The sequence below is a fragment of the Agelaius tricolor genome, unplaced genomic scaffold, assembly GCF_023055355.1.
Source record: "Agelaius tricolor isolate 1412-34295 unplaced genomic scaffold, bAgeTri1.0.p SCAF_1, whole genome shotgun sequence".
Taxonomy (NCBI): domain Eukaryota; kingdom Metazoa; phylum Chordata; class Aves; order Passeriformes; family Icteridae; genus Agelaius; species Agelaius tricolor.
The window spans coordinates 70,659,562-70,684,044 of NW_027269261.1; the positions used below are offsets into that span (position 1 = coordinate 70,659,562).

At 35.3% G+C, this 24,483-nt stretch overlaps 1 protein-coding gene across 3 annotated transcripts in view; it reads right to left on the reverse strand.

The window, feature by feature from the left end:
* AFG1L (AFG1 like ATPase) overlaps nucleotides 1–24,483 on the reverse strand; it is a 64,563-nt gene that overhangs the window by 34,312 nt on the left and 5,768 nt on the right. For all 3 annotated transcript variants that reach the window (XM_071439146.1, XM_071439156.1, XM_071439136.1), the window contains exons 2-7: nucleotides 23,384–23,607; nucleotides 16,233–16,284; nucleotides 15,544–15,645; nucleotides 14,123–14,253; nucleotides 8,789–8,888; nucleotides 6,099–6,157 (exon numbers count right to left, since the gene is read on the reverse strand). In XM_071439146.1, the coding sequence (XP_071295247.1) occupies nucleotides 6,099–6,157; nucleotides 8,789–8,888; nucleotides 14,123–14,253; nucleotides 15,544–15,645; nucleotides 16,233–16,284; nucleotides 23,384–23,607 (668 nt within the window). The remainder of the gene's footprint in view (nucleotides 1–6,098; nucleotides 6,158–8,788; nucleotides 8,889–14,122; nucleotides 14,254–15,543; nucleotides 15,646–16,232; nucleotides 16,285–23,383; nucleotides 23,608–24,483) is intronic.

A 24,483-nucleotide genomic window follows, 5' to 3' on the forward strand; every position in this document is an offset into this window, starting at 1 on the left:
AGCAGGAATCAACTATTCCATATCTATGATATGCTTTCATTTACTCATTTTAATCAAGGAGCAAACAAACCAAGCAAGAGCTCAGGAAAATCCTAACAATTTAAGAAAGGGAGAAGGCAGGAAGCCTGGCACAGAGTTACAGTAGCAACTATTTAATCCTAAAATAAAGTTTTGATCTGCATCTAAATAAGCTGTCTAGGAGGAAGTGCCTAAGACAGATATAAAAGGTAAACAAATTGAACGCTTCATCCCTTGAGAACACAGTAAAGAAATAGATACATTATAAAATATTGTAACAGTTACGTGCTCTGAACTACAGAATTCAAATAACCCTGGTGTTTAAATTTAACACACACATAGAGGTTTAGAAGGCTGAATGCAGAATGGATTGGTAGCTTCTAATCTGACACCTTGCTGTCTATATATAACATTTTATTACTTGATAGTCTCACAAATTTATCAAACTAAGATTTCACAAAAATTATACTGAGGTTCAAAAATACTTACAGCACAAAATACTTGCAATCAGGCTGTATTTCCTATTTTTATTTTTTCTATGTTTAATTAGGTACACTTCACAAAAGATGAGCACTTCTATTACTTGCACAGAGAGAGAACAAGAACAAATGCTCCTTCTACTTAGGAGTTTGCTTGGTTACATACTAAGAAGGGAAACAAAAGGCCCAACATCTTCAGTAATGAAAAAGTCAATTGATAGGCGAAGCCATCACAATATCAAAGGCCTAATCCCTGCAATTCTGACTCAGGTGACAGTTCACAGGGGTCAGAGTGGCTGACACTGACCTCAAAAGCAGGTTTTAACTATTCAACATACTGAAAGCTGCTGGGCTATCACACCATTAGACTGGAACAAACTGACAAATCAATTTCATCAAGGAGATGACTTTTTTGGGAGAGGGGGGAGGAGAGAGGCAGATCCGCCACTCAACAAATCCCTGCATTTCTCACACAGGTGGTTGGACAAAAGCTGACTGCACCATCAAAGACATTTTATATCTACCAAATGCCTTTGTACAAAACTAACTCCCACAATTTCCTTAGAGGCAGCTCTAAATGTTTTTAAAACAAGTATTTTTCATGTTCTCATACTAAGCTATTGAAAACTGAAAATGCTTTTCAATTCCTCAGTTTGTTGCTTTGTAGGAAAGGGTACACTTTAATTAAAACCACAGCCAGCAACATTCTAAATAAATAATCATTAACTGATTTTAAGAAAGACAGGGAAATACAGTGTATAAATAATGCATTGCTTTCTATTTGAGAGGAGTGTACAATGCTTACTTATGGTTAAAAGTCATTTTAACCGAACAGTTTTAAAATAAATAATTATTTGGCCCCTAATAGCAGAAGGAAAAAAAGAAGGGAAAAAAAGATGCTGAAAGTAAATTCATGTCCCACTGACAATAGATTTCTAGCTGATTCCTCCCCTTTACTCAAAGCAAAATGCAGGTAGCCAAAGTTTTTTTTCTAAAATTTGGCCTTTTTAAGTTATACTTAGACTATGAAGGGCCCTAAAACTTTTTGACTTTTAGTTAAAATTTAGTGTAGTGCAAGTCTATTGCATGAAGAAAACTTGACAAAACACAGAAGTTACATACTTGGTACTTCAACACAGCTTGACATTTTGAAGCTTCATGCTACACTTCCAGGAAACCTTTGGAATCACAAGAACTGCTCACTCAAGTTACTGACTCTACACGACAAATTATTTGAGGAGCTTTCCTTCCTGATTTTCAGAGAATGAAACACTGAACTAGCCATTGAATTAGAGTTAGGATTTCAGAACAGTTGAGGGTTGATGTAAATGTCTTCATTAAATGTCTGCCAAAATTAAAATGTTGCCAAAATTACTGCCAAAACACCAAAACAGTAAATTAAAGCACGCTTTCTTTCCCTTTTTTTTTTTTTTTCCCAAGAGCCTTACATAATATCTTACATCAAGTTGTTAAAGATTAGCACAGTGTTGATCTGCTTGGGGGCAGGAAGGCTCTGCAGAGGGATCTGGACAGGCTGAATCCATGGGCCAAGGCCAGTGGTGTGAGCTTCAACAAGGCCAAGTGCTGGGTCCTGCACTTGGCTCCCAACAACCCCAGGCAGCGCTACAGGCTGGGGACAGAATGGCTGGAAAGCTCCACAGCAAAAAAGGACCTGGGATTAAAATTTCTTCACCAAAAGAAAGGTTTGTCAAGCATCAGAACAGATTGTCCAAGGAAGCGAGACATCATCCCCAGAGAAAAGACATGCAGATGTGGCACCTGGGGACATGGTTTAGTGATGGACTTGGCAGCGATGGGTTAACAGTTGGACTCAATAGTTTTCAAGGTGTTTTCCAATCTTAACAATTAATTGTGTGATTCCAAGATACACAGCTTTATTTGTAAATCAGCTTTAAAACATTTAGAAACTTTGTATATTTCTTTTAGGTTGAAAGTAACAATTTTTAGAGTATTTCTGCTCTCTGCATTTGAACAAAGTAACTGTGAGCAATCAATGGTTTTCTCAAGAACTGTCTTTAAAAAAAAAAATCACACAGGAATTCCACACACTTTAAAATGCTCAGCAAGAGATCCTGTGAGATTAAAAGCTCAATCGGAAGAGACTGAATCGAATTACAATTATAGAATTAAAAGATTTTTCTTCCTAATACTTCTTTTCTCTGTAAAGCTCTATCTTTGTAAAATTTCATGGATTGAAGAAGCACTCTTATCTGTTGCAGAAACTAAACTCTTTCATAAGGAATACAGTGTCCCAAAGAATCATAGCCACAACAATGAACTGATGAATTCAGAGTTTTCCCCTGTTTATAAAGCTTTGAGTTAGAGGATTAAAGAATCACTGAAAAAATACATCTCAAACTATTTATTATTTCAAGAGAACACTGGGATAAGATCAGAATTGAACACAGAGCAAAAAAAGCTGCCAGTGGTGTTACTGACCTGCCCAATGACACAGACCTGGGGCTTTTATGTGGCTACCAGCTGTAGGACCTGAAGTTTTCATGTGGCTCTAAAAATTGGAACTTTCAGTTGCAACCTCACACAACAATCACTTGTCCCAGTAATCTACCACCTAGAAAGACAATATGGACAAGCTCTGGAAGATAACTGTATCTTCTCTAGAGTGCTATTTCACCCTTTTGCTTATTCCACAGAAACAGGTTTACAGTTATCTTTGTAAGAAATAGAATGCAAACACAGATATTGGAATTACATAGACTGTAGAAAATAAAAAAAGAATTTAGGATGAACATGGGTAACTCTACATCTGGGGAAGAAACCATGACTTTTGATCATTTGAAGACAAGAAAAGATATTTGTGTAACAGTTACCCAGGTATCTAGAAAGTATGTGTTCCACTGACAAAAATGAAAAGAGCCTGAAAGCTATTTCAAGTGAAGCATTTCTTCACAGAAATATACTGCCAATAGTTTCCATTCATTCCACCTTCCCAAGAACATTTAAAGAAATTTGAAACTCCTGTGCTGAACTTGAACTACTTTTAGTGCTCAAGTCTTATTTTAAGGTTTATGATCATAAAAGTTAATTACTGAAAAAAACAAACAAAACCAACCCACCTATTCACTCCCACTAAAACCCAAACAAAAGCCCTCTGGGAGGCTCTGAGCCCAGAGAAAACTAAGCTAGGAGTTAGTCCCAGCTGTCAAAGCCAGTACCAGGGGACAGGTCAGATGAGACCAACAGACACACGTGGCTTAAGAGTGAGGGAAAGGTTGAGAAGACAGTAAATCAAACATTTGCAAGCAACCAATGCAGTGTTTTCCTCCCCACTTTCACAAAAATCCTAGAAGAAATCATATTTACATTTCCTAGTCACGGAATTATGCACATCTGAGGCAGAAGTTACTTTATCCATTCACACCAATGTCATCACACAGATTCTACACATTGGGGAGGCCTAAATCTGCATTTCTCAAACAACCAAAGCCAGAGTATCAATGTTCTATCCACACCTTTGTAATGTAAAGGTCAATGGTTAAAATCATACTCTAGAATTCCAGTGTGATTTTTAAATGCTGACTTCTGCTATATTGAATTAAAAATGTAGATTTCAATATTTTTTTATTAATAATTTTAATATCATGCCCTTATCCTTCCACTTCCCAACCAGGGTCAGAGAAGCATTTTGTGAATAAGCTTGCTCTGATCCAGCTTTTCATTACGTCATTATGTCTTTGGGAAAGAATATTGCTACACTGGTAATATTTATTAAAGTGACATTGAAGGCACATATATTTAGAGCAGTGTAAAAACACAAAGGTGCTGGGAAAAAGAACAAGGACAGGAAATCCAGTATTTGCCCTTGCGAATTACGTTAACATTTGCTTCTCCCTTCATTCATTATGATGATAATATTCATCTGCCTCTTGTCTGGGTTGTGCTACTTGTTTCTTTTTGCAGTACTCCATTCTCTAGACTAAGCCACCTTTACTGCTTCTCTCAGCATTCCATCTATTTCCTACTAAAAAATTTTTATTACCTTCCCAGTCCTGATGAGGTGCTCTGATGCAAAACCTACATTTCACATTTTTTAATTCAGCTAGCTAAAAAGACAAAAAAGGAAACTATAAATAAGCATATATGATAGGTATTCTTAAAGCCTGATGATCACTGAAATGGAGGAGTCTTATGTTTATCAGGGAGAAAACTAGGAGTCAACAAAGAAAGACATATAGAAAAGAATGATCCACCATGGTTGCTGCATTTCAAAAAGCAAATGCATATGAAACTACCTCTATGCTTGAAAATACTCTATGATTGGGAGTTCTCATCCCATGCAGACAGCTACAAAATAAGCCCTTTTCAACGATTTGAAATGGAAGTGGTTGTTAATTTGTTTTTATGTTCCTTACTTCTCTAAAGCCATCCAGGTAAGAACCACTCTCACTAGTAACCTCCCTGACTTCATATACAGCCATTCTGAGATGCACCAGAGTGCCATAATCATGTCAATGGCATATTAACTTTTAAACCTCATAATTGTACAAATGTCAACATTAGATGGGATTTTCAAAGGTTCTTAGGCAATTAAGCAATCTTTATAATTCTGAGAGGGCCCACTGAAACTGCTAGGGACTGTCAGCTGCTTTACTGCTGACCATCTGAGCAGGAACATCCAGTCAATGCATCAATTCAGCAATTCCAAATCTCCTATCAAAAAGCCAAACCTACCTAAACTCAACCTTACAGTTCTTTTATCCTAGATACCAATATTATTTAACATTATTTATGCTTTTATTCTAGCAATACTTCTGTGAAGTAGGAAAATGCTGATATTTCCATTTTACATGTCATGTCAATCCAGAGCAGGATAAGAGACCTGTATGTTAGCCCCCAGTAACATAACAATACAATTGTAGCTTGGGAATAAAAAATATCTGCAACTTGTCCACAACTTCTAAGTGTCATTTCAGCTTATATTCTTTTTAACAGCAAAATAAGCACCAATTATGTTATTCACAGAGGAAGGATCCTCCATTTTTAAATTTAAATGAAGCTATGATAGTTTTTGACCTCCCACAATACAACATGCAGACTGAAGGAAGCTTGCTTCAGAGCCACTGCTTCTTGAACATTATGTGAAGCCTCACAAACAGCCATTGAAAAAAAACTACTTACACATGAGAAAGACCTAGAAACAAGGTAATTGAGAAGTACAGAACAAACCCGACTTTCCTTACATCAAAGTAACTGCAAGCTGTTCTAACATTATAAATGTAAGATATCCACAAGTACAACACAGTATAAATATTAGAGGGACACTATGTTACACAGCATACCTGCGCCAGCAGGAAAATCTTATCCAAACACACACTTTCTGCTGCCTTAGTCAAAAAGATAATTTTTTGTCATGTTAAAAAAGTCCAGCTTTAAAAACATGTTAATTCCAGAAGGAAAAAGTCCCTTCTTGCCTTACCTTCAATTAGTTTTGCTCAAAATAGCTAAAGCAGATATATATAATGTGGAAGCTTGCATCAAAGCAATCCTCTACAAATCTCCTACAAATTAATTAATAAAGCAGGCAAAACTGAAAAGCATTAAACAAGTGGCTCTCCTTACCTTCAGCACAGCAATGAATGGTACAAAATTAGCCCTCTGAAGACCATTTTTATAGAGATCTGAAAGAAAAGAAATCAGTACCATTTTGCTACTTAGTCTTAATAACATCGGCTTGTCTTCTAGTCTAGCAAATAAAACTCAGTGTTGCTGGAGACAGGAGGAGGAACAAAAGGCAGAAAAGGAAAGCTAAAATCCATTTCTCTTATTTTACTATACAAAAATTCAAAACAACCTTAAGGTAGAACGGAACATCCCTAGAAGTGTGAAAACAGCAGGAAGCAAAAAATGACTTAGATCTCTAATGACATAAAACTAATTCTAGCAGAAGAAATTAGAGCAGCATCTGTTTTAAAGTAAGGGTTTAAAAAATATTTGTAATACTGGGTATACATTGGTATAGATTGTAAGGCCAAACTATGCAACTGCTAAACCCAAGTATTTGGCAGAGGGCAAAAACCCCACACAAACTAAAAACATACAGTTTGTCTTTGCTAAGTTAGCATCATTCTTATTTGATGTTCTGTGATATGCTTTATCTTCTAGCAATTCTGCCAGGTACACTTCCTCCTCAAAAGCAAGAAAAAGGATCACCCCTAAGGCCAAAAACCTGAAAATTAAATTAATATGTAAACTTAGGCAAAGTTGCTAAAAATACAACTGAAGAAAGAAAAAAATAGTATATTATGTAACAAAATGCAGACCTGCATCATCAAACAAAATACAAATTAACAAAAACTGTAAAGCAGCATTTTTCATCTTACTTATCTCTATATATTTATACAACATAAACTTTTCTTCTCTGGAAATTAACCAACTGCCCAACAAGTTCATAACAGAATGACTTCCTGGAAAACACAATAATTTAAAACTGTATGATGATCTGCTCTGTTTCATTAATATTCAGAAGCCTTACAAAAAGGCAGCTTAGCACCTATAGCTGACAAAAGGAATGAATAAGAGAATACAGACAGCTGGCAGAGATATCACCAAAATTCCACTCAAAGCACGTGCCAGGTTATGATTATCCTTTATATTCCCCATAAGTCCTGAAGGCCACAAATACACTAAAGCTTTTATGCTTTACCAACACTTCACAGTGGACAGAAGATGCTGCATCCATGAGACAGCAACAGGCCACCTACAGAATGGTTTTCACAAAATTGGATATGTATGTGGAAACATTTAGAAAAATTAGCAGTTAAGATAATTCCATTACCCTAATTACTAAAAAAAGTTCTAGGAAACCATGTATCATGCTCATTCCCAACTCAGCAAATCAGCATGGTCATACATTTGTTAAAATATATAGCAATCAATTGCATATTTACTTGCAAAAATTAGTAGTGTAAGACAGCTACTCCCATTAGTTCTTCTAGCTGATAGGACTGTGAGCTGTGTATTATGTCTCTGTTTCATGAGATCAGAAAAATAAACAGTAATTTTGGAAATGCTGTTCTTGTCATTCTCTGGGGTACTTAATATAGGTGGATGGATTTCAGGTTGATACAGTGACTTAATGTATATGAAAAACACCCATACAACCATAAAGGTCACAAAATGACATCTTGATTTAAAGCACTGGCTACAATCCTCAGGTTATGGTAAAAAATTCTCCTGAACTTTAAAGAGTAGTCCTTAAAAAAAACCCAAGGATGGCTCTCAAGTGAGTAAAGCACCAGCATTCAGTCTATCTGTAGTCAACACAACTACAGTAGTTACAATTCCATCTTTTTTGTGCAGAAAAGGAAAATAAGCCAATGGGAAATAATTTTCTCCCCTAATAAAAACATTTGGGTGGGTTTTTTTTGGTTGTTTTGGGGTTTTGTTATTGTTGTTGTTTTTTGTTTTTTGCTAAGATAAAGTTCATTGTAGAATTGCCCATCATTAGTGATTGTCTTTTACTCAATTAATTTGGGTAGGAAAATTAATGGCTGTTACAGTTAACAATTAAGGTAACTCTTCAGTATTTGAAATTGATCAATCTGAAATGTCATAAAAGTTTATGCATTATGCTAACTGCTAATGCTCTACAACACAAACATTTTTCTCCTTCATGAAAAATTACAGTTACTGAATGGTTAAAACCCATACAGATTTGGGAACTTTGTAGAAGGATCTACTTAGCTAATCACTAGAAAGGACTAGTCACTGTAAAAAAGAGGTAGAAATGGAAAGAGCTCTCCACTTAATTCTCTCAGACCAGCTTGTAAGAAGGTAAGAATGGCATCTTGGTAAGTGGCTCTCCTTCAAGCTGGTGGACCACATCTGCAAGTTTCTGAGTTAGAAACTGGGAAGCAATGTGATATCATTTCCCTTCTTTGGCAGGATCTGATCTTTTCCTATCCTTAAACACATTCAGAACAGGCAATATTTTACCCCTCTTCAACTGCCCTGTGCCCAAACACCCTCTCACTGGTTTGGATAGAGTAGAGGAGATCAGAAAACACAGGAGGTTTTGAGAGTGGTGGAGGAAAGAACACTGAGTTCAAGATACAGGAAGGGTAAGATTAAGTGAAAAACCTTTCCTTCTTTAAGAACAAGAAAAAGTAGGGGACAAGCTGGAGTATCTCTGATTCTTGCAGTCTACAGAGTTCCTTAGAACTGAATACTGTATGATACAAATACAACTGTTTTGTAAGATACTGAGATTCACTGGATTTGGGTAACACTGGTACAATGTTTGTTTTTACCTTCTGGCGGCCTGTTAGATGTCGCCACAACGACAACCCCATTTTGGAAGAGATTTTCAAAAAGCTGCTTCAGAATCATGGCATCAGCAATGTCAGTGACCTGAGAAGACAACACATTTGTTATATCTTGCTTTCAGCTTCTGCTGCAATAGATCTGCAAGTGGCTTTGTAGCTAGGAAAATGCTTGTTAGTGAAAGCCATGGAAAAAGATTCTAATTATTGCTTGGTGAGAAAAAAATAAAAGGGATAATTAATAAGCAGTGAATGTACCACAGTCTTTCAAAACTTGCCCACTCTTTATTGCAGAACTCCACCATTTCTTTACCAATTGCTAAATGATTCCATGTTAACTTCTATTATGAAACTACAGGTGGGAGACACAGAAAACAGACCTAAACATTTAAGAGACTACTTAATTAGGAACAACATGAAAAAAAACAGAAGATAAAAAGAGATACACACTGGCTGTTTTACATTTCTATTACCTTTGAGGCAAAGGTTTGCAGAGGTGAATTTAAAATGGTCATGGGACTTCAGAAAATAAAGACAAGTAGCCAACTATACATAATCAGCTGCTGTTGAAAATAGAATGATATGACATAGATACTATTGTGTGATTGTTGCAAAAAACAATTCAACAGATGGCCCATCACAAAAATAAGCAATTTCATTGTTCTTTTTAAGTGCCTTCTATTACTGTCCATGAATAATCAAAAGGCAGGCAGTCACTTCCAGCACAGTCAGCCTCTTCTAACCTTCAGGCACAAAACACGAATGAAAAATAAAAATGGGTAGAACAAGAGATACTGGGGAGGGGTAAGGAAGGAAAAATGACTACAAGATAAGCCATTAAGTAAAATTTCTTTAAGCATCTTAATTTTAGCTTAATGAATTTGCTTTATAGTACCATGAAATAAAAGGATACAGGAACAATGCTGTAAAGAAATGCATCAAGTTTTTCTGAAAAACCAGCAATTCATATTTTACAGGAGTTCACCACCTTAATACATAAACCACCTTTATGATAATTACACTTCATTTTCCTGCAGACCCTGTGGTTATTATAAACACACTTGTTGCATTTTGGCTTGCCAAAACAGACCACAGTTCTGAGGAAATAAACCAGTGGTGGCATGCTGGGAGTTATTCCCATTACACAAGAGACTGACAGATTGCTGAGCTTTCACCAGCTTAGATGTGTATGCTGTGATATCAACACATGTGCCATCACAGAAAGTTTTACCCAGCATAATGTTTTCTTCTACTCCACACCCCTTCACCCCCCCCATAATTCTCCCATTTCTAAATTACTTTTCAGTGCAGAAGAAAAAGAAAGGTAATACTACACTAGAAACTTAAGTAAAAGACTTAGGTTTCATTTCTGGCAACTAGTTTTGAAGCAGTAACATTCTTAATGAACAATACATAAACACTAGCTTCCTTCTTCCAAAGATTTTTTTCTATTTTGCTCTATTAATGCCTTAATATGGATTTTTTTCCTTTATAAAAAACAAACTTTTACATAATTACACATGCCTCAGATTTGCATCTCTCTGCTCCCTAAGAGCTGATTTAAAAAAATAGTAATTCACTATCATACCATATGTTTTACACGCTTGCTTATGTTTCACTTATCAATAATTTATTTCTTCCAGATACTAAAATTCAGGAACTTGTCCCATTCCTAAGAACACCAGACACACGAGGAATCACTATAGATGTGCATCTTAGGGGTAACTGAATTTCTTGTACCACAAAGCACACCTAAAAGCCAAATTTTAAAATTCTATTATAGAAATAATTTTGTTACAAACCTTTTTGTTTAATAGTATTACAAAGCATGCTGCCTCTAGCAATCAGGGAATGAAAGAGTAATAATGCTCACATAAAAAAACCCAATAACATTCTCCTATTAAGAAGAACTGGTTTTTGATGCAGAATTCTGAGCTCCATTACAAAAAAAGGAAAAGAAAAACACAAACAAACCCCGACAATAACACACAACACCCCCCCCCAAAAGAAAAGCCAAAAAACCAACCAAACAAACAAAAAAACCCCAACAAACCTCTTGAAAGTTCTATCAAAAAGCAAGAGCCATTTTGAGGACAAGGATGCAAATGTGAGCTCTTTTTATCTAATACACTTTAGAAAAGATAAACAATTTCTACAAGGTAAAGCAGGTAGAAGACAGTAACTAAAGGATTGTAAGTTCTCATGTTTTTTACTGTATCCAGCATTTATTGCAACTGATAACAAAAGCAAAGCCTACAAATTACCAATAAGGAGGGCCTGCTAGAGGAGAGAATGGAGAAATTTCATTAGCATTTAAGAGAAAAAAGAAAAAAAACAGCAAAGACACTAGACTAATAGTTAATTTACATGTTTAAGTGCCTGAGACTCAGTCAGCCACTGATTGGTACAGTTCCACGTAATGAATGACAAACATAAGCATGTATTATCAGCAATTAGTATTAGCACAAAAATAAGAGCCTAATTTTTATTAGAGGCTTTTAATAGAATGTAGGTTAGTAAAAACTCCCTAAATTGTTAGTTCACTTTTGTAGTCCAGATGGTACCATTGGTACCTTAAGGTTAACACTGCATCATCCCTCAGCTTCCCAAGAAGGAGAGACTCTGGTTTTATTATAAATAATAACATAGGTTATTAGAGCTTCTAACTACCTGTGTGTAGTTATTTGGTCACTGCTAGCCACCCCTGTGCTCTGAAATCTCATCATTACAAAAAGCTTAATTTTAGGGTTTTTCTTCAAAGTGAAGATATTTTCAGAATGGCTTAAGAGTTCTGTGATGAAAAAAAGACTTTAATATTTCCAGTAAACTGTATGACAAAGATCAGTAAGTCACAGCAATGCTTTAAGTACTTGACAGCCTGGGGCTCAGGCAACTGCTGACAAAATCCTGCTTCAAAATGGACAAACACAGAAGCATAGTGCTGTCACTGAGGTCCTGGCCATCACACAGTATTTGCACAAAGAAACATTAAAATATAAATTTTAATCCAACAATACATTGGAACACAGAAAATTACTTTTAAAATAAGTACTGAAATATTTTTCTAGATCAATTAGTCAGTTCTCCATTTGCTTAATAGTTCTCTGGGTTCTGCAGGAAGATTCACTTCAGAATACTTCTGTTTTGCTTTAACCCATTGTCAATGAGGAAAATGCAACCTCAACAATGCTTTTGTCTTCTGAAGTTCTGCATTTGGTTTCCTCTGCAAAATGAGCATTAACAATATGTTTTGCTGTCCTTGTTTAAAATATCTCATATTAAAATATCTCACTTAAAATATCTCATATTAAAAAACTCATCCATGTTTCTGTTCTTAAGATAAATGAATAATTATTTTCAACTTATTCTCCTTTTTTTTTGTTCAGCAGGCATCTGAAAGCAACTTGAAGTGTTTAAAGCAAATCTCAATAGTTTTCTGATGTTGTCTCCACACACTATTATTTTGCCAAAACAACCTCACTTTTCATCTGTCAAAACAGAGGGTTGCTTTGTCCACAAGTCAGAGCAGTGTATGTTCTAAGCCTGCAGCTCTTTCCAGTTTCATTTTAATCTAGCAATTCTTTAAATACTAGTAAATCAGACTGCAGGGAAATAAAGCCATGATGTCCACTGCAGAAATGAGCTGCAAACATCCCAAATTAAATATGGCTCCTTATTATTGTTAACTGTCTCACCATGTGAGCTCCTCTTCCAGCCACTGCACTACTTTATGACTATTTAAGCAGAGGGTTTCTTATCCCAAATTCATTGCCTTCTGAAAAAATTCAGAAAGCTGGAACTCCTCCTATCAGGCAGAATCTGTGTAGAGTTCCACGTTACAGAAAATCAGGCAAGAAATACAGCCATTCAGAAATCTGTGAATGTAGAATATTAGTATATCCAAACCAAGTAGATTTTAAAAATTCCCTTATCAATGCAAAGTCTTGGAAACACATTTAAAATGTATAGTTCTTGTATTAATTTCCCAACTGCGACAGTTCAGCAGAACAGGTGATTTTTACAACTGAAGTCATTGGTGTACCTCAAGCAAGTCAGCAGGGGGAGCAGGCAATCAACTTGGGAACAAAATATCCCCCAGTCTCTCCCTTCAAAATGTGGAAATAGACAGTCTGTAAACACCACAGTACTGCCACATGAAAGCAGTGAGCATTTTTACAGAAAAGCAGGTATTTATACTAATACATGGTAAAGCCATTTTCTACCATTTGAGCATTTAATGCTGTGACAATTAACACTTCCCTCTCCCAACCTTCTCATTTCTTCATTGTGTAAGTACAATTGTCTCTGTATTTAGATTTTACACTCAGGTTTTGGAAGCCCAGCATAACCATATTCACTGGACAGAGCACAAATTAAATGACTGAACAGCAGCAACTGCAATGACGACCCCACACATTCTGAAATCACTCCTGCCTGAAAAATGCAGGAGAAATTTAAAACAAGAACAACTGTTACTTGAGCAAAAGTCCCTTCATGGCAGCCAACAATAGAACAGTTATTTCCTCAAGTGTGCAGGTTTGCAAAATAACAGCTAGGAGACAAACTGCTCCATCCATTTCAGAAATGTGTTAATTTAACACCATAACAGACAATTTCACTTAATAGATTATTTTACTATTGGTGTTTTGAGAACTAACATAGATCTGTTCATATCTTGCTCTGCATTTTCTGTCTGAATTAAAAAAATATCTCAGCTGGTTAAAGCTGCCAAATACCTCTAGTTTTTTTATTAAACATTTTTATAAAGAATTTTACATTTAAGTTTGTGACATTAACATTCACAAACTGTGTAAAACAAATGAAATATCAAGTTAGCTTGGGTAAAGATCATTTTATAAACTTATTTTTAATTTTCACATTTAATTCAATAGAAGTTTCTTAAAATCCTTAATCACATTGAGAGTGTTTGTTGCATTATATGAACTACAAAAGCAAAGATCAGTGGCAAGCAAGCATCAGGTGGCACTGTATAGACTCAGCACAGGATGATGATCCCTGTCCTGAAGAATTCATGAGCCTCTAGACAAACTCTAACACCTCCTTGTATGATCAATGACCAGACTGGTAAACAAAAGCACTGTAAGGGGACTTACACTGCTAACTTGCATCTTGTCTGTTGTGGAAAAAACCCCAAATCCTACCACCTTCAAAACTGTGAAGTGACTTCTAGTCTTTAACTTCTACCAGTCACTACTGGCCAGTGATTCAAATACGATATTCACAGTAACAAGTATCATATTTTAAGATCAAAAGTAATTTTATGAAGTTTCCCTTGAAATGAAGGAGTAATCTAAGACTTACCTGAAACTCATCAAAACACAGGAGAGCAGCCTCTCTGCTTATTTCCTCTGCCACAGGTGCAATTGGGTCGTATGATTTGGCCATAAATCCTGCTTTTCTCTTTGGTAAGTTCTGCTTAAGGCGATGTATTCCTTAGACAATAAAAGGAAAAAGAACAAATATTTCTTATTCCTCTTTCTAAGATAGGAAGAACAAATTACTTAGCTAACAAATAAAAAGTAAACTAGTCCAGTAAAAATAAGAAAGCGTCAAACTTAATCCAGTTTCAAGAGGCTAAAACACTTTACAACCACATCCACACAACAGTTAAAAGCTCACAGATTTTGTGATTCTTATTTTGTTTAGAAGGCTGTAAAACAAATGTCAAAAACATCTTGAATGCTATGCACTCTTCTATAAACTGATACAAATTGGAGTTTTATCTTGCTCTGAAGGTATTCTTAGAATGCATTTAGCTGAAAGAAGGCAGATGTAGCAATGCATTTATACTTCAACACGTGAAGATGATGATAATGGCATATGGTAAGATAATTAAATCCATACTTTACTGTCTCATGGATTGTATTGCACCTGACTATAAACAAAGATTCAGGAAAAAAAGGATCCTGAAGAAGGAAGCTACCCTTGTTAAGATTAAGCACAAATGACAAGAAATGGAAACAGAAAATCTCAAGTGACCCAGCAACGATTGAAAAGTGGGCACTAAGAAATGGCTCAAGTTATCTACACCAGTGAAAGCTTCCCAAGAAAAATGCAGCTCTTTACAAGTCACAACACTTGTAAAATAAAACAATAGTTAACAATTTGACAGTATTTTAAGGTCATAGAATTTAGAAACAGAAGCAAGTTTTAAAATCTTTAGAACAGCATCCCTGTCAAAACAAAATGCCTTATTCAGCTGATCAGAAAACTTTCTGAAACTTGGAATGTGCTTCTTTCTATTGCTTTTTTCCTCTAAATTACTGACAGTTATTACTAAGTTCCTCAACCAGAATAGGTCCCATTCTCCTTGGCATTTATATCTGATTTAGTTATTGCTTATTCAAAATACAGAGTGAGTTTAACCTTTCCATTTTCAGTTTTAGGAATTGCCTTCTTCAGATTTCAGGTAAGCTAATTGGCACCTGGAAAACGTTTCATTAAGTATTTCATTCTAAGCAATATACTCGAGTTATATATACAACCAGGTATGTATATTTTTCTTTCAGAAAAGATACTTGAAAAATAATATGCAATTAATATCTATGCTGGTATGATAAACAATGCTAGCTAGCATGCATTAACTTTTCTCCTATTTTTTTTTACTTTTTTATGCTTAAATATTTAAATAAAATTACAGTGATTAATATGAATATGAGACAGACTTTTTAATAGATACTGTATTTTATAAAATTCTTGTCAATACCTGTGTCTGCACTTACTCTGGTGTACATCCAACATGAAGCCATGAAAATGGACTCTCTTTTTCTTTTCTACTTCTAAGTGAGAATAGAACATGTCCATCACCATTGTCTTTCCTGTGCCTTCAAGTAAGAACAATAAAAATCACTCAAGAGGTAGTTAATTTAAGAGCAGTATGTACTGATTACAGTAATGACTGTTTGTCAGCTTGGCCCTAATGAAACTCTAATTTTCCACAGGCCAAGTACAAGACCAGACTGCTGTGAGGAGCAGTTATGTTTTCTGTTCAAAAACTTGGAAGAACTACATTTTTATTTTTCTGTTTTAAAATACAGACATGGCCCAAAGGTTGCACAAATTACTCCCCATACACCCATAAAACATGTTAGTATTTCATTTAGAAAGCAAGTATGTTTTCATGCTGCACTGTTACAATTAGAATATACGAACTCTCTCCCACAATTAGTTCCCAAATTCTTAAATTGCATTCTTAAATATAAGAGAATGGCTAATGCTGAAAACAACTACACACAGTAATGTGGTCCAATCAAACAGCTTCCAGCATTCAGAGTGTAATTATATTAAATAACATTATAATGTTACATCCAGTAAGATCCATTAAACCAATAAAGCTACATAAACATACAGCTTCAGAATTCAAATAGACATTAATTTAGAAAAAATTCTATTGGATGCAAATGATACTTACCAACATCTCCATAGACATAAAGACCTTTTGGGGGGTCGGTTTTGGCAAAGAGCTGCAAGTCAAGAGAAAAAGAGTAAATATAGATATAGGTTAAAATAAAAGCAAGCACATGGCTGTGATAAAGTAAGAAAGAAGCTGCACTCAACCACAACAGTAGCACTAGGCAGCAAAGCGTAACCTTGACTAAATCATTAGCTCAGAATTCATAAGTAATGTTATCATTGTGCAAATTCTATATAAGAAGCAAAACACACATGTAGGGCTTGGGATTTGGGGTTTTCTTAGATCACTGCAAAAATAATCCCATTCCCAGCCCTAGCATATGTACCTTTTTATCAGAACACATAAAATGATTCAATGTTTCCAAATCCACCATCATCAAAATAAATCCTTTGCCTCATTAAGCCATTTGAGCAAATAGTCTTAGAAAAACAGGATATAAAGTTAAGCAGTATGGTATCATGCATAGACATATGTACTAAATACCTATTAGAGCAGATCTGATAAAGAGATAAAGTAGTAAGACTCAGAAAATCAGTACTGCAAAGCCCATGAACATTGTACATCCTATTCTCTCAGCTTTGAATACTAAACCCAAAATTATCTCTGGTTTAAACATGATTAAAATCAATAGAGTCACAGTAAAAATATGTACCTATATGCACATGCATGTGTCCTGATATGTATAAATATATAAACATATAAAAATATACTTTCAAAGTATGCCTTTTATTAACCATTTTTTCAAGTGAGTTACTTTCATCTGGAATGAATATTGTTTAAAAATTTTAAATCTCTTAATATTATTCAGGACATATGTTATGACACTTGATATCTATTTTACTCAACTATATATTTTTATGCAAAAATTTCCAGAAATGCTCAGATTTTCTATTTGGAATAGTTCTCTTTCCCTTTCCCCCACTACTATGCACAGCCACTTCCAAGTATAATTCAAAAAAGAAACAGTTTCTAAAAAACTGGAAACCTTACCAAAATTCAATCAAATCCATGAAACTGAATTGACATCCACAAAACACACTGCAAAAGAGTATTTGCTTATTTTAAAGTGCTCCACTTTCAGAGCTCTATGGGCTGAGCCAACACAGAAGAAAATTAAAATTGCAACCCTGTGGCTGTGGTCTCATTTGGAGCTGGGTAATTGCTAAACAACTTGAATCTAAAGCACTTTTTGAAAATACAGTGCTGTGGTAAAGAAATAGAGGAGTCAGTACAAAACACTAATTAAATATAAAGGAAAATGCATGACCAAAAAATAGAAGGGTAATATCTCGGGTTTATAGTACCAGCTCACTCAGAAAATATGCAAGCATGGCTCTTACACAAGAGCCCCTTTTGGATTTAATTTGGATCTCTATTAATAGGGTAATCAAAAATTTGTATCATCAATCTGTGGCTGGAAAGGGTTTCAGATGCTTGGAAACTATTCCATTAATTTACAAGGCTGCAGCTATTTGCTAGTACTTTGAAAGCATTGTAAGACAATTTAATTGTTGAATATTTTTCAGTGTGTACTTTTTAAAGAGCTTGTGCTCAATAAAACTACTCATGCTCAAAGTTACAGGAGAAAAGAAACAGAGACATCCAAATGAGACATTTTCAAAATAATTTCTTTGGATTTAGTTTTAGATTACCAACAATCACTTTAACAATATAATGGACTATAATATTCAAATTATTATACAGAAAGGCTGTATTAATGTGATTTGCAGTTTCACAAGAAGCAGCACAAAGTCAGAAAAACAAATCAATGTGTAGAGTACAGCTTCACCTGCTTTTTTGCAAAGGTTATACAACCAGAACAAATAAAAATGCCTACATTTTTATACCAATATTTTAATTGTAAAGCTTTTATTAATTTAATTTAACTACTTTAATATTTGTCTTTTTAGGCATACTTATTTCCAGATAACATGTTACAGAAAAAGGAACTTTTGTTTTGACTAAAGGAAACAAAAATAATGGCTTGGCCTCCATAAAAGTTGGTTTAAAAATTTAAAATTGTTTCCTTTTGAAGGCAGCAATTTTTGAACGATATCTGCTATCTGCTAAAAAACATGGATACTGTGGCAGAGCCAAGTATACTTGCTGATCATCTCTAAAAACAAATCAAATGTCAGAAAACCTTCTTTCTTGTTTCAGGAATTAAAGAAGTTTGTAGAAAATATTTTACATATAATTCTAAACATCACACTATTGATAGCTTTAGGATAATGACTCCCTCATTCCTGTCAGATACTATCTAACTCTAATAATTTCTTCTTATATTCTTTGGTTATTCTGGTTTGTCCTTTTTTTTCTTAACATAGATTTTATTTCAAAAAGTAAAACTTTATCAGTAGATTTTTTTTTTAGTACTGACAACTCAGATATCCTACCAGTCTCAAGCTATTTTGCATGATCATGAAATGTATTTTTTTTTCTTTTTGTTTTAGTTATTCTAATGCATCTTCTGAAGCCTGGAAGCTGTCAAAGAAAAAGGGAAACCTCCACTAGGATTGCTGATAAAATCCCATCAACATTTGATTCAATTTAAATCACAGCAAGCAGCCAGTCAATGGTATGTGGGGGCAAAGAAAGCAGAATACTGATCTTGGTTCTATGCAAACATACATTCTGCAAGAAGGAGGGAGGAGATCTAAGGCAGAAGACCCTCCAGTCACCCTCAAAATAAGGACATTCTACTTTATTTCAGGCAGGAAAGGGAGAAAAGTAGGAAATGTAGGAAGACGAACTAAATGAATGATTTCTCCTTGCTCATTTCCATATTATCCTGAGGTACATTTGGAGTCTCAGCATAACAACGTTAAATTTGTTGACAATATGTTTTCTTTGACAACAGTGGTAAGATTTAAGTATGTTAATACATACTTAAAAGATATTAAGTGATACACAAAATTTGAGTTTGAAGGGGAGAATATCTTTAGTAACACGCAATGTCTTCCCACATTCTCCCCTGCTCAGACACCAGAAGAAAGCAAATCATTTCCTGGCAGTACTTACACCCTGATTGGAAAAACTTGTAAGTGCAAATGCATGTCAATACTAAGATGGTTAATTAAAATATGCAAAATTCAAGACAAGTCTCCCAACAGCATATTTTTTTTTAAAACCTAACAAAACTGTCTCTTTCTCCCACTCTTTCAAGACTCCTTTTTGGCTGTTGTTGTAGCTTGAAGACATTTTCAAGGTCTTGAATGGTGTTTACTATTGTTCATACCTCTTTTCAAAACATGACCTCACTTATAATTGAGCTTATTTCAAGTCATTAGTACAGCAACTCAACAACTCTTAAGATGTCCCAATTGGTATTATTTTGAAAAGCTGGAGATCTGAAATGTCTATGCAAACTCTTATGGCCTTGAACTTCAATTCAGAGGATCTCAAAATATCTCAACACACAAGGCCATGCTTTCACCAAGTTGAAGATCAAAGTCCTTGTTCAAATTTGAGGAGTAATTTTAAAAAACAGAAGCCTACTTGGTTGGCAGCAAAACTAATTGTTTTTTTTCCCCTGAGATTCATTCTAAGCTCATGTCCCAGAAAAAACCTACATCATAACAAAATAGTTTTATTACCATGAAAAAAAAATGGCATCTGGTGTGTCTGTGTGCCCCAGACTACTCATTTCAAAAAGGTTTGGCCTGTGAGGTAACACAAGTGCTCTGGGTAAAAAAAAACCTGAAAGGCCTCTATTGTATCTGATACAAATATTTGCTCCCTAATCCTACTTTTACCACAGTTTAGTGAATAAAACTATTCAGAGAAAAAGTGACAAAAGAAGAACCAACCTAAAACCAAAGCATACCACTCTTGTAACAGTTCAGAAGTGCAAGAAGTTTCTATTTCTGGAATAGTTTCTGCTGTTTTGGAAGAGGCTTCTGCAATTCTATCACAGAAGAAATCAAGCAATAAAATAAGGAATATCAGACTATAGAAGAGGCTGCTAGAGAGAGGTTTGTCTTCCACCACCCCTTTTTCTTCACCACAACCTCTCAACCACATTCCCTTCAATAACAGAGCCAGAAAAATGAGCACACTTGAAATGCCAAGCACCACTATTTTTTTTTAAAAAAGCTGCCAGTAGATTAATTTCTTCTCAGGAGATTTCATACTAAAAGTGGGCTATTCAAGTTTCTAGAAACCTCTTGAAAAAGCAAGAACTGAACTTACAAAATACTAAGTATAACTGATAAATTATTTCATTTTTTCAAAATATATCCTTAATTAGTTTAAAAAAACATCCATTTGTTTCATTTACATCTATTAAAACTCACCAAGTACAAAACAGAAAGGAAATCCAATGGTTTTATTACACAAACATGACAGTATTCAAAGTTACAAAGTACCTGGCCTCCATGACAGGAGACTGCCAACAAGCTACTCACAAATACAGGATTTACCTGTATCATTAGTATTTCCTGGAGAAGCCTTCAACTGGTCAGAATGAATTCCACCCATAAACCTATACAAATCCTATTCAACCAGGCCAACTCCAGACAGCAGTACGCAGCACCAGCTCTTCTTGGCATCAAAAGCCTTAGCTCTAACTGAACCAAGTCTGCAGCAGCATCACTACACTGAAAGTCCATAGCAAAAAAACAAGTATACTGCTTACTGAGGAAACCCCTCAATAGATACAAGCATATGATAAGCATATGATTTTACAACTACCTAGTCACATTTGTGACTTATCTGGGGAAACCTTCATTAAGATGTTGATTACAGCTTTGCTGAAGCAAAACCTGGCCTGCACTAGAATTTAAACTATCATCTGTTTGGCTTCATTTTATCTCATAAGGAGCTCTGTTTGAACTGGCAAATTGCTTTCTCAAATATAGCAGAAGAGGAACAAAGCTGTTGTGACGACTTCTCCCTGAATCATGATTTCAATTGAACTACACAAGCTAGCAGACACTGACAGATTTATGCAGAAGTCACTGCTCTCCTTTTCTGGGGTTTTGATGTATGGCATGGCACTATAGTGCTCAACCTGTTACCAATCTTAAGATTTCTATAGAAATATCAAACTCCAGAAGAAAAACTTCAAACTGCAATAACACTTACCCCTGTAGCAAGTAGTTCTTCAGCTGCTTCTCACTGACTCATTAGTTCATCAGTGAGCCATACAACAATTTTCAAAAGTTGGTTTAAAATTAAAGCAATGTTAAATGCAGAAGTGGAATGCTTTAAAGAAATTGGGGAAAAACACATTCTCAAGCAAAAAATGGCATTTAAGTAAGAAAGTGTCAGTCTGGCTTTACTGCAATTAGCTCTGTTACATAGGGACATAGCAGCATCATAATTCCTAAATAGAGTAAGGCTGGTAATTTGTTCTCTGCAATACAGGCTATCTTTGCTATTCACACTTCCCAATCAAACAATCAGTAAATAACAAACCCACAGAATGCTTGATCTACAAAGCCATGACACCTGCTCTAACAACTAACAATGATTTGGGGCACTCCAGTTAACACAAGTCAGCTCTCAAAATTATTCTCCAGGGCAGTGCTTTTAGAACTTAATAACCAAATGTCCACGACTTCTTGCCAGAAAAGATCAAAATATTCTAGCCTACTGATCCCTCAGGTTTGGCAGTAAAGGCAATGCCTTCATCATAACATTTTCTTCTCAGGCTTTGGCTCCCCTTATCTTGTGCTACATCATTTAGTCTTGCCCTGCAATCTGCAAACATGACAGTATTTGTGCCAGGTAAGAGAACAATCTGGTATGGTTAGGTAACAAGTTTAGAGTAGCATATTTAAATTTATGCTCATGAGATGAGGAGTGTGGTGCAATGAACACTTAAAAAGGCTGACATGGAGATTTGTTAGCAAGGACTGCAAAAGACATTTATTGACCATAAATGTTAAAGTTACTTCTGATGAAAAAAAAAACCTTTAAGTGATGCAAGAAAAGAGTGAAATCAAAAGAAAAACTCAGAGTCTAGCTGGGGAAAATGCTGACAGATTCCCTCCTCCCAGGGACAAGGAGGTCTCTCCAGGGTGGGAAAGTGCAGGTGAGACAGCAATGTATATTTTGCCATGCTTTTTCCCCAGCACTATACTTTTATCATCAGACTTAAGTCAAACACCCCACTCTTGTTGTTTCATCCTACCACAGCTTACAACTGTGCTGACTGAAATATGTTAATCAGGTGCAAATGAAGCACATTCACTGGGCATTCAACTTTTGTGCACATCTATGCCAATATTTAGCGATGCATTAAATGTCTTATCTGCTTTGCTGAGTGCTACATTTGGTTTTCTGGGATATACACTCAGATCTACAAAACAAGAGGCAAGGAAAGCTGAAGAGGGAATTCCCACATCACTTCCAGTTGCTTCCCATGAGAACATGCCATACCAGTGCTATCAATATTTGCAGGTGCAAGGCCACCAGAGCAGCAATCTGAGAATAATAGCATGACAACAAGAGACGTGGAAAATACTGTCAAAGAGAGTCTAGAAAACATTGTGTCTAGAGCTTCAGGTAAAAGTTACAGAGATGCCACAGCTGGCTCACATCTCTGTAATTGTTAAGGCAATGTGCAACAGGGATATAAACTTTTGTAAATCTTTGAAAAGAAACTGTGATGCCCCCAAAAACACAATAAGGGTGCAGATTATACCAAGGCCTTCTTTCCTTACCTCACATGGAAACTAGCGACATGGAGAAGAACTGTTTTTAAAAGTCACGTTTGATACATATTATAATGTGGAATTATTCGTGGAATATCTGTTAGAACACAAAACATCAGTGTTCAGTTTATCTAATCCAAACACACAAGTATAATACCAGTGCTTGAGAATTAAAACCTGGTTTAGGCCCTTCTCTTCTAGAGCCAAATGATGTTTTTGGAAAAGTAGGCAGTGGACCATAACTAAAACCACATTAGATTTTCTTACAGAATTATTTCAATAGTATCTAATTTGGCTACTTCTAGAGTGCCACTGGATTTTACAAACCAAAAAAGAAAGAAGACATATTGAAACATGAAGAATCATCTATCTGGAAAGATACATTTGCAAAAATAAGATTTGTGCTCTTGGCAGAAATTTATGCATTTTAAGCACATTCTTAGGAGGAAATATAAATGCAAAAAATATTTTTATTATTATAAACCTCACCTGTGAAAGAACATTTTTCGAATCAATGCTGTAGCCTTTAAGGCTCTCATGCAGTTTCTGCAGGTGCTGCACAACTCTTCTTTGTTGCTCGTCATTCTTCAGCTCTTGATGCTTAATCAAAAAGTCATAATGTTCTAAAGGTCCATTGCAAACCTGTAAGGCTCTGGCATGAGCATCTGTAGGAGTAGCAGGGCCTGTCTTCTCATCTGCCTGAGCTGTGTAGGCTGTAAAAATAAAAGTAGCCAATTAATAGAGAAGTTCTTAAAAGCATCTCCTTATAAACAACACATATTCCTAACAGTTTACACACAGACATATAAACATGACAATGTTTTACCTATATAACCACTGGTTACCCCTTCATTTTTCATTAACTCGATTTCTAACTTTTTACTAACTCTACCAGTATGTTTTAACATTCCTTTATTTTATTAAAAAGCACACATTCTAAGAAGTCCAGCTACAGAGTTGGTAAGATTTGGCTGAGCTGGTGCATGGGAGGTTTTGACCCTTCTTTTTTTTCCAAATTGGGGTAAAACCATCTACATTTCCAAAGTGCATTTCTCTAAATAGATAATCTTTTAGGTAAAACTTCAGAAAATATTTAAAAGTCAACAAATGAGACCAAACCAGGAGTTCTGTAATTCTGTAATTCTGAAATTCTGTAAGGAATTTGAAACAACCTGTCAAACACCACACTAAGCAAGGCAGCAGCTGTGAAGCCCTGCAATCCCACAGCCTGATCTGCTGGCATTATCTTCTGCCTAGAAGAGACAGGGACAAGTCTAGGAGAGACAAGGACAAGTCTAGGTAGGAATACTGTCAGAAACAAGACATTTAAAAAAAAGTCAGAATTGCTAGATATAAAACAAGACAACTAGGGAAAGAAACTATGCACAAGATTACAAAGAAGGCTTGCCAAGTCATTAGTATCAGAAACAATGGCATACATTGGAAAGTTGTTAAATATCTTTGCTTCCAGTGTCATTTAACAGGTTAAGTACAATAAAGAAAAATATGATTTCTTAATGGCTAAAGGAATATCATGTTAATTGCAGTAACACTTTTGTCCCATAGCATTGCCATCTATAAAGCAGGAA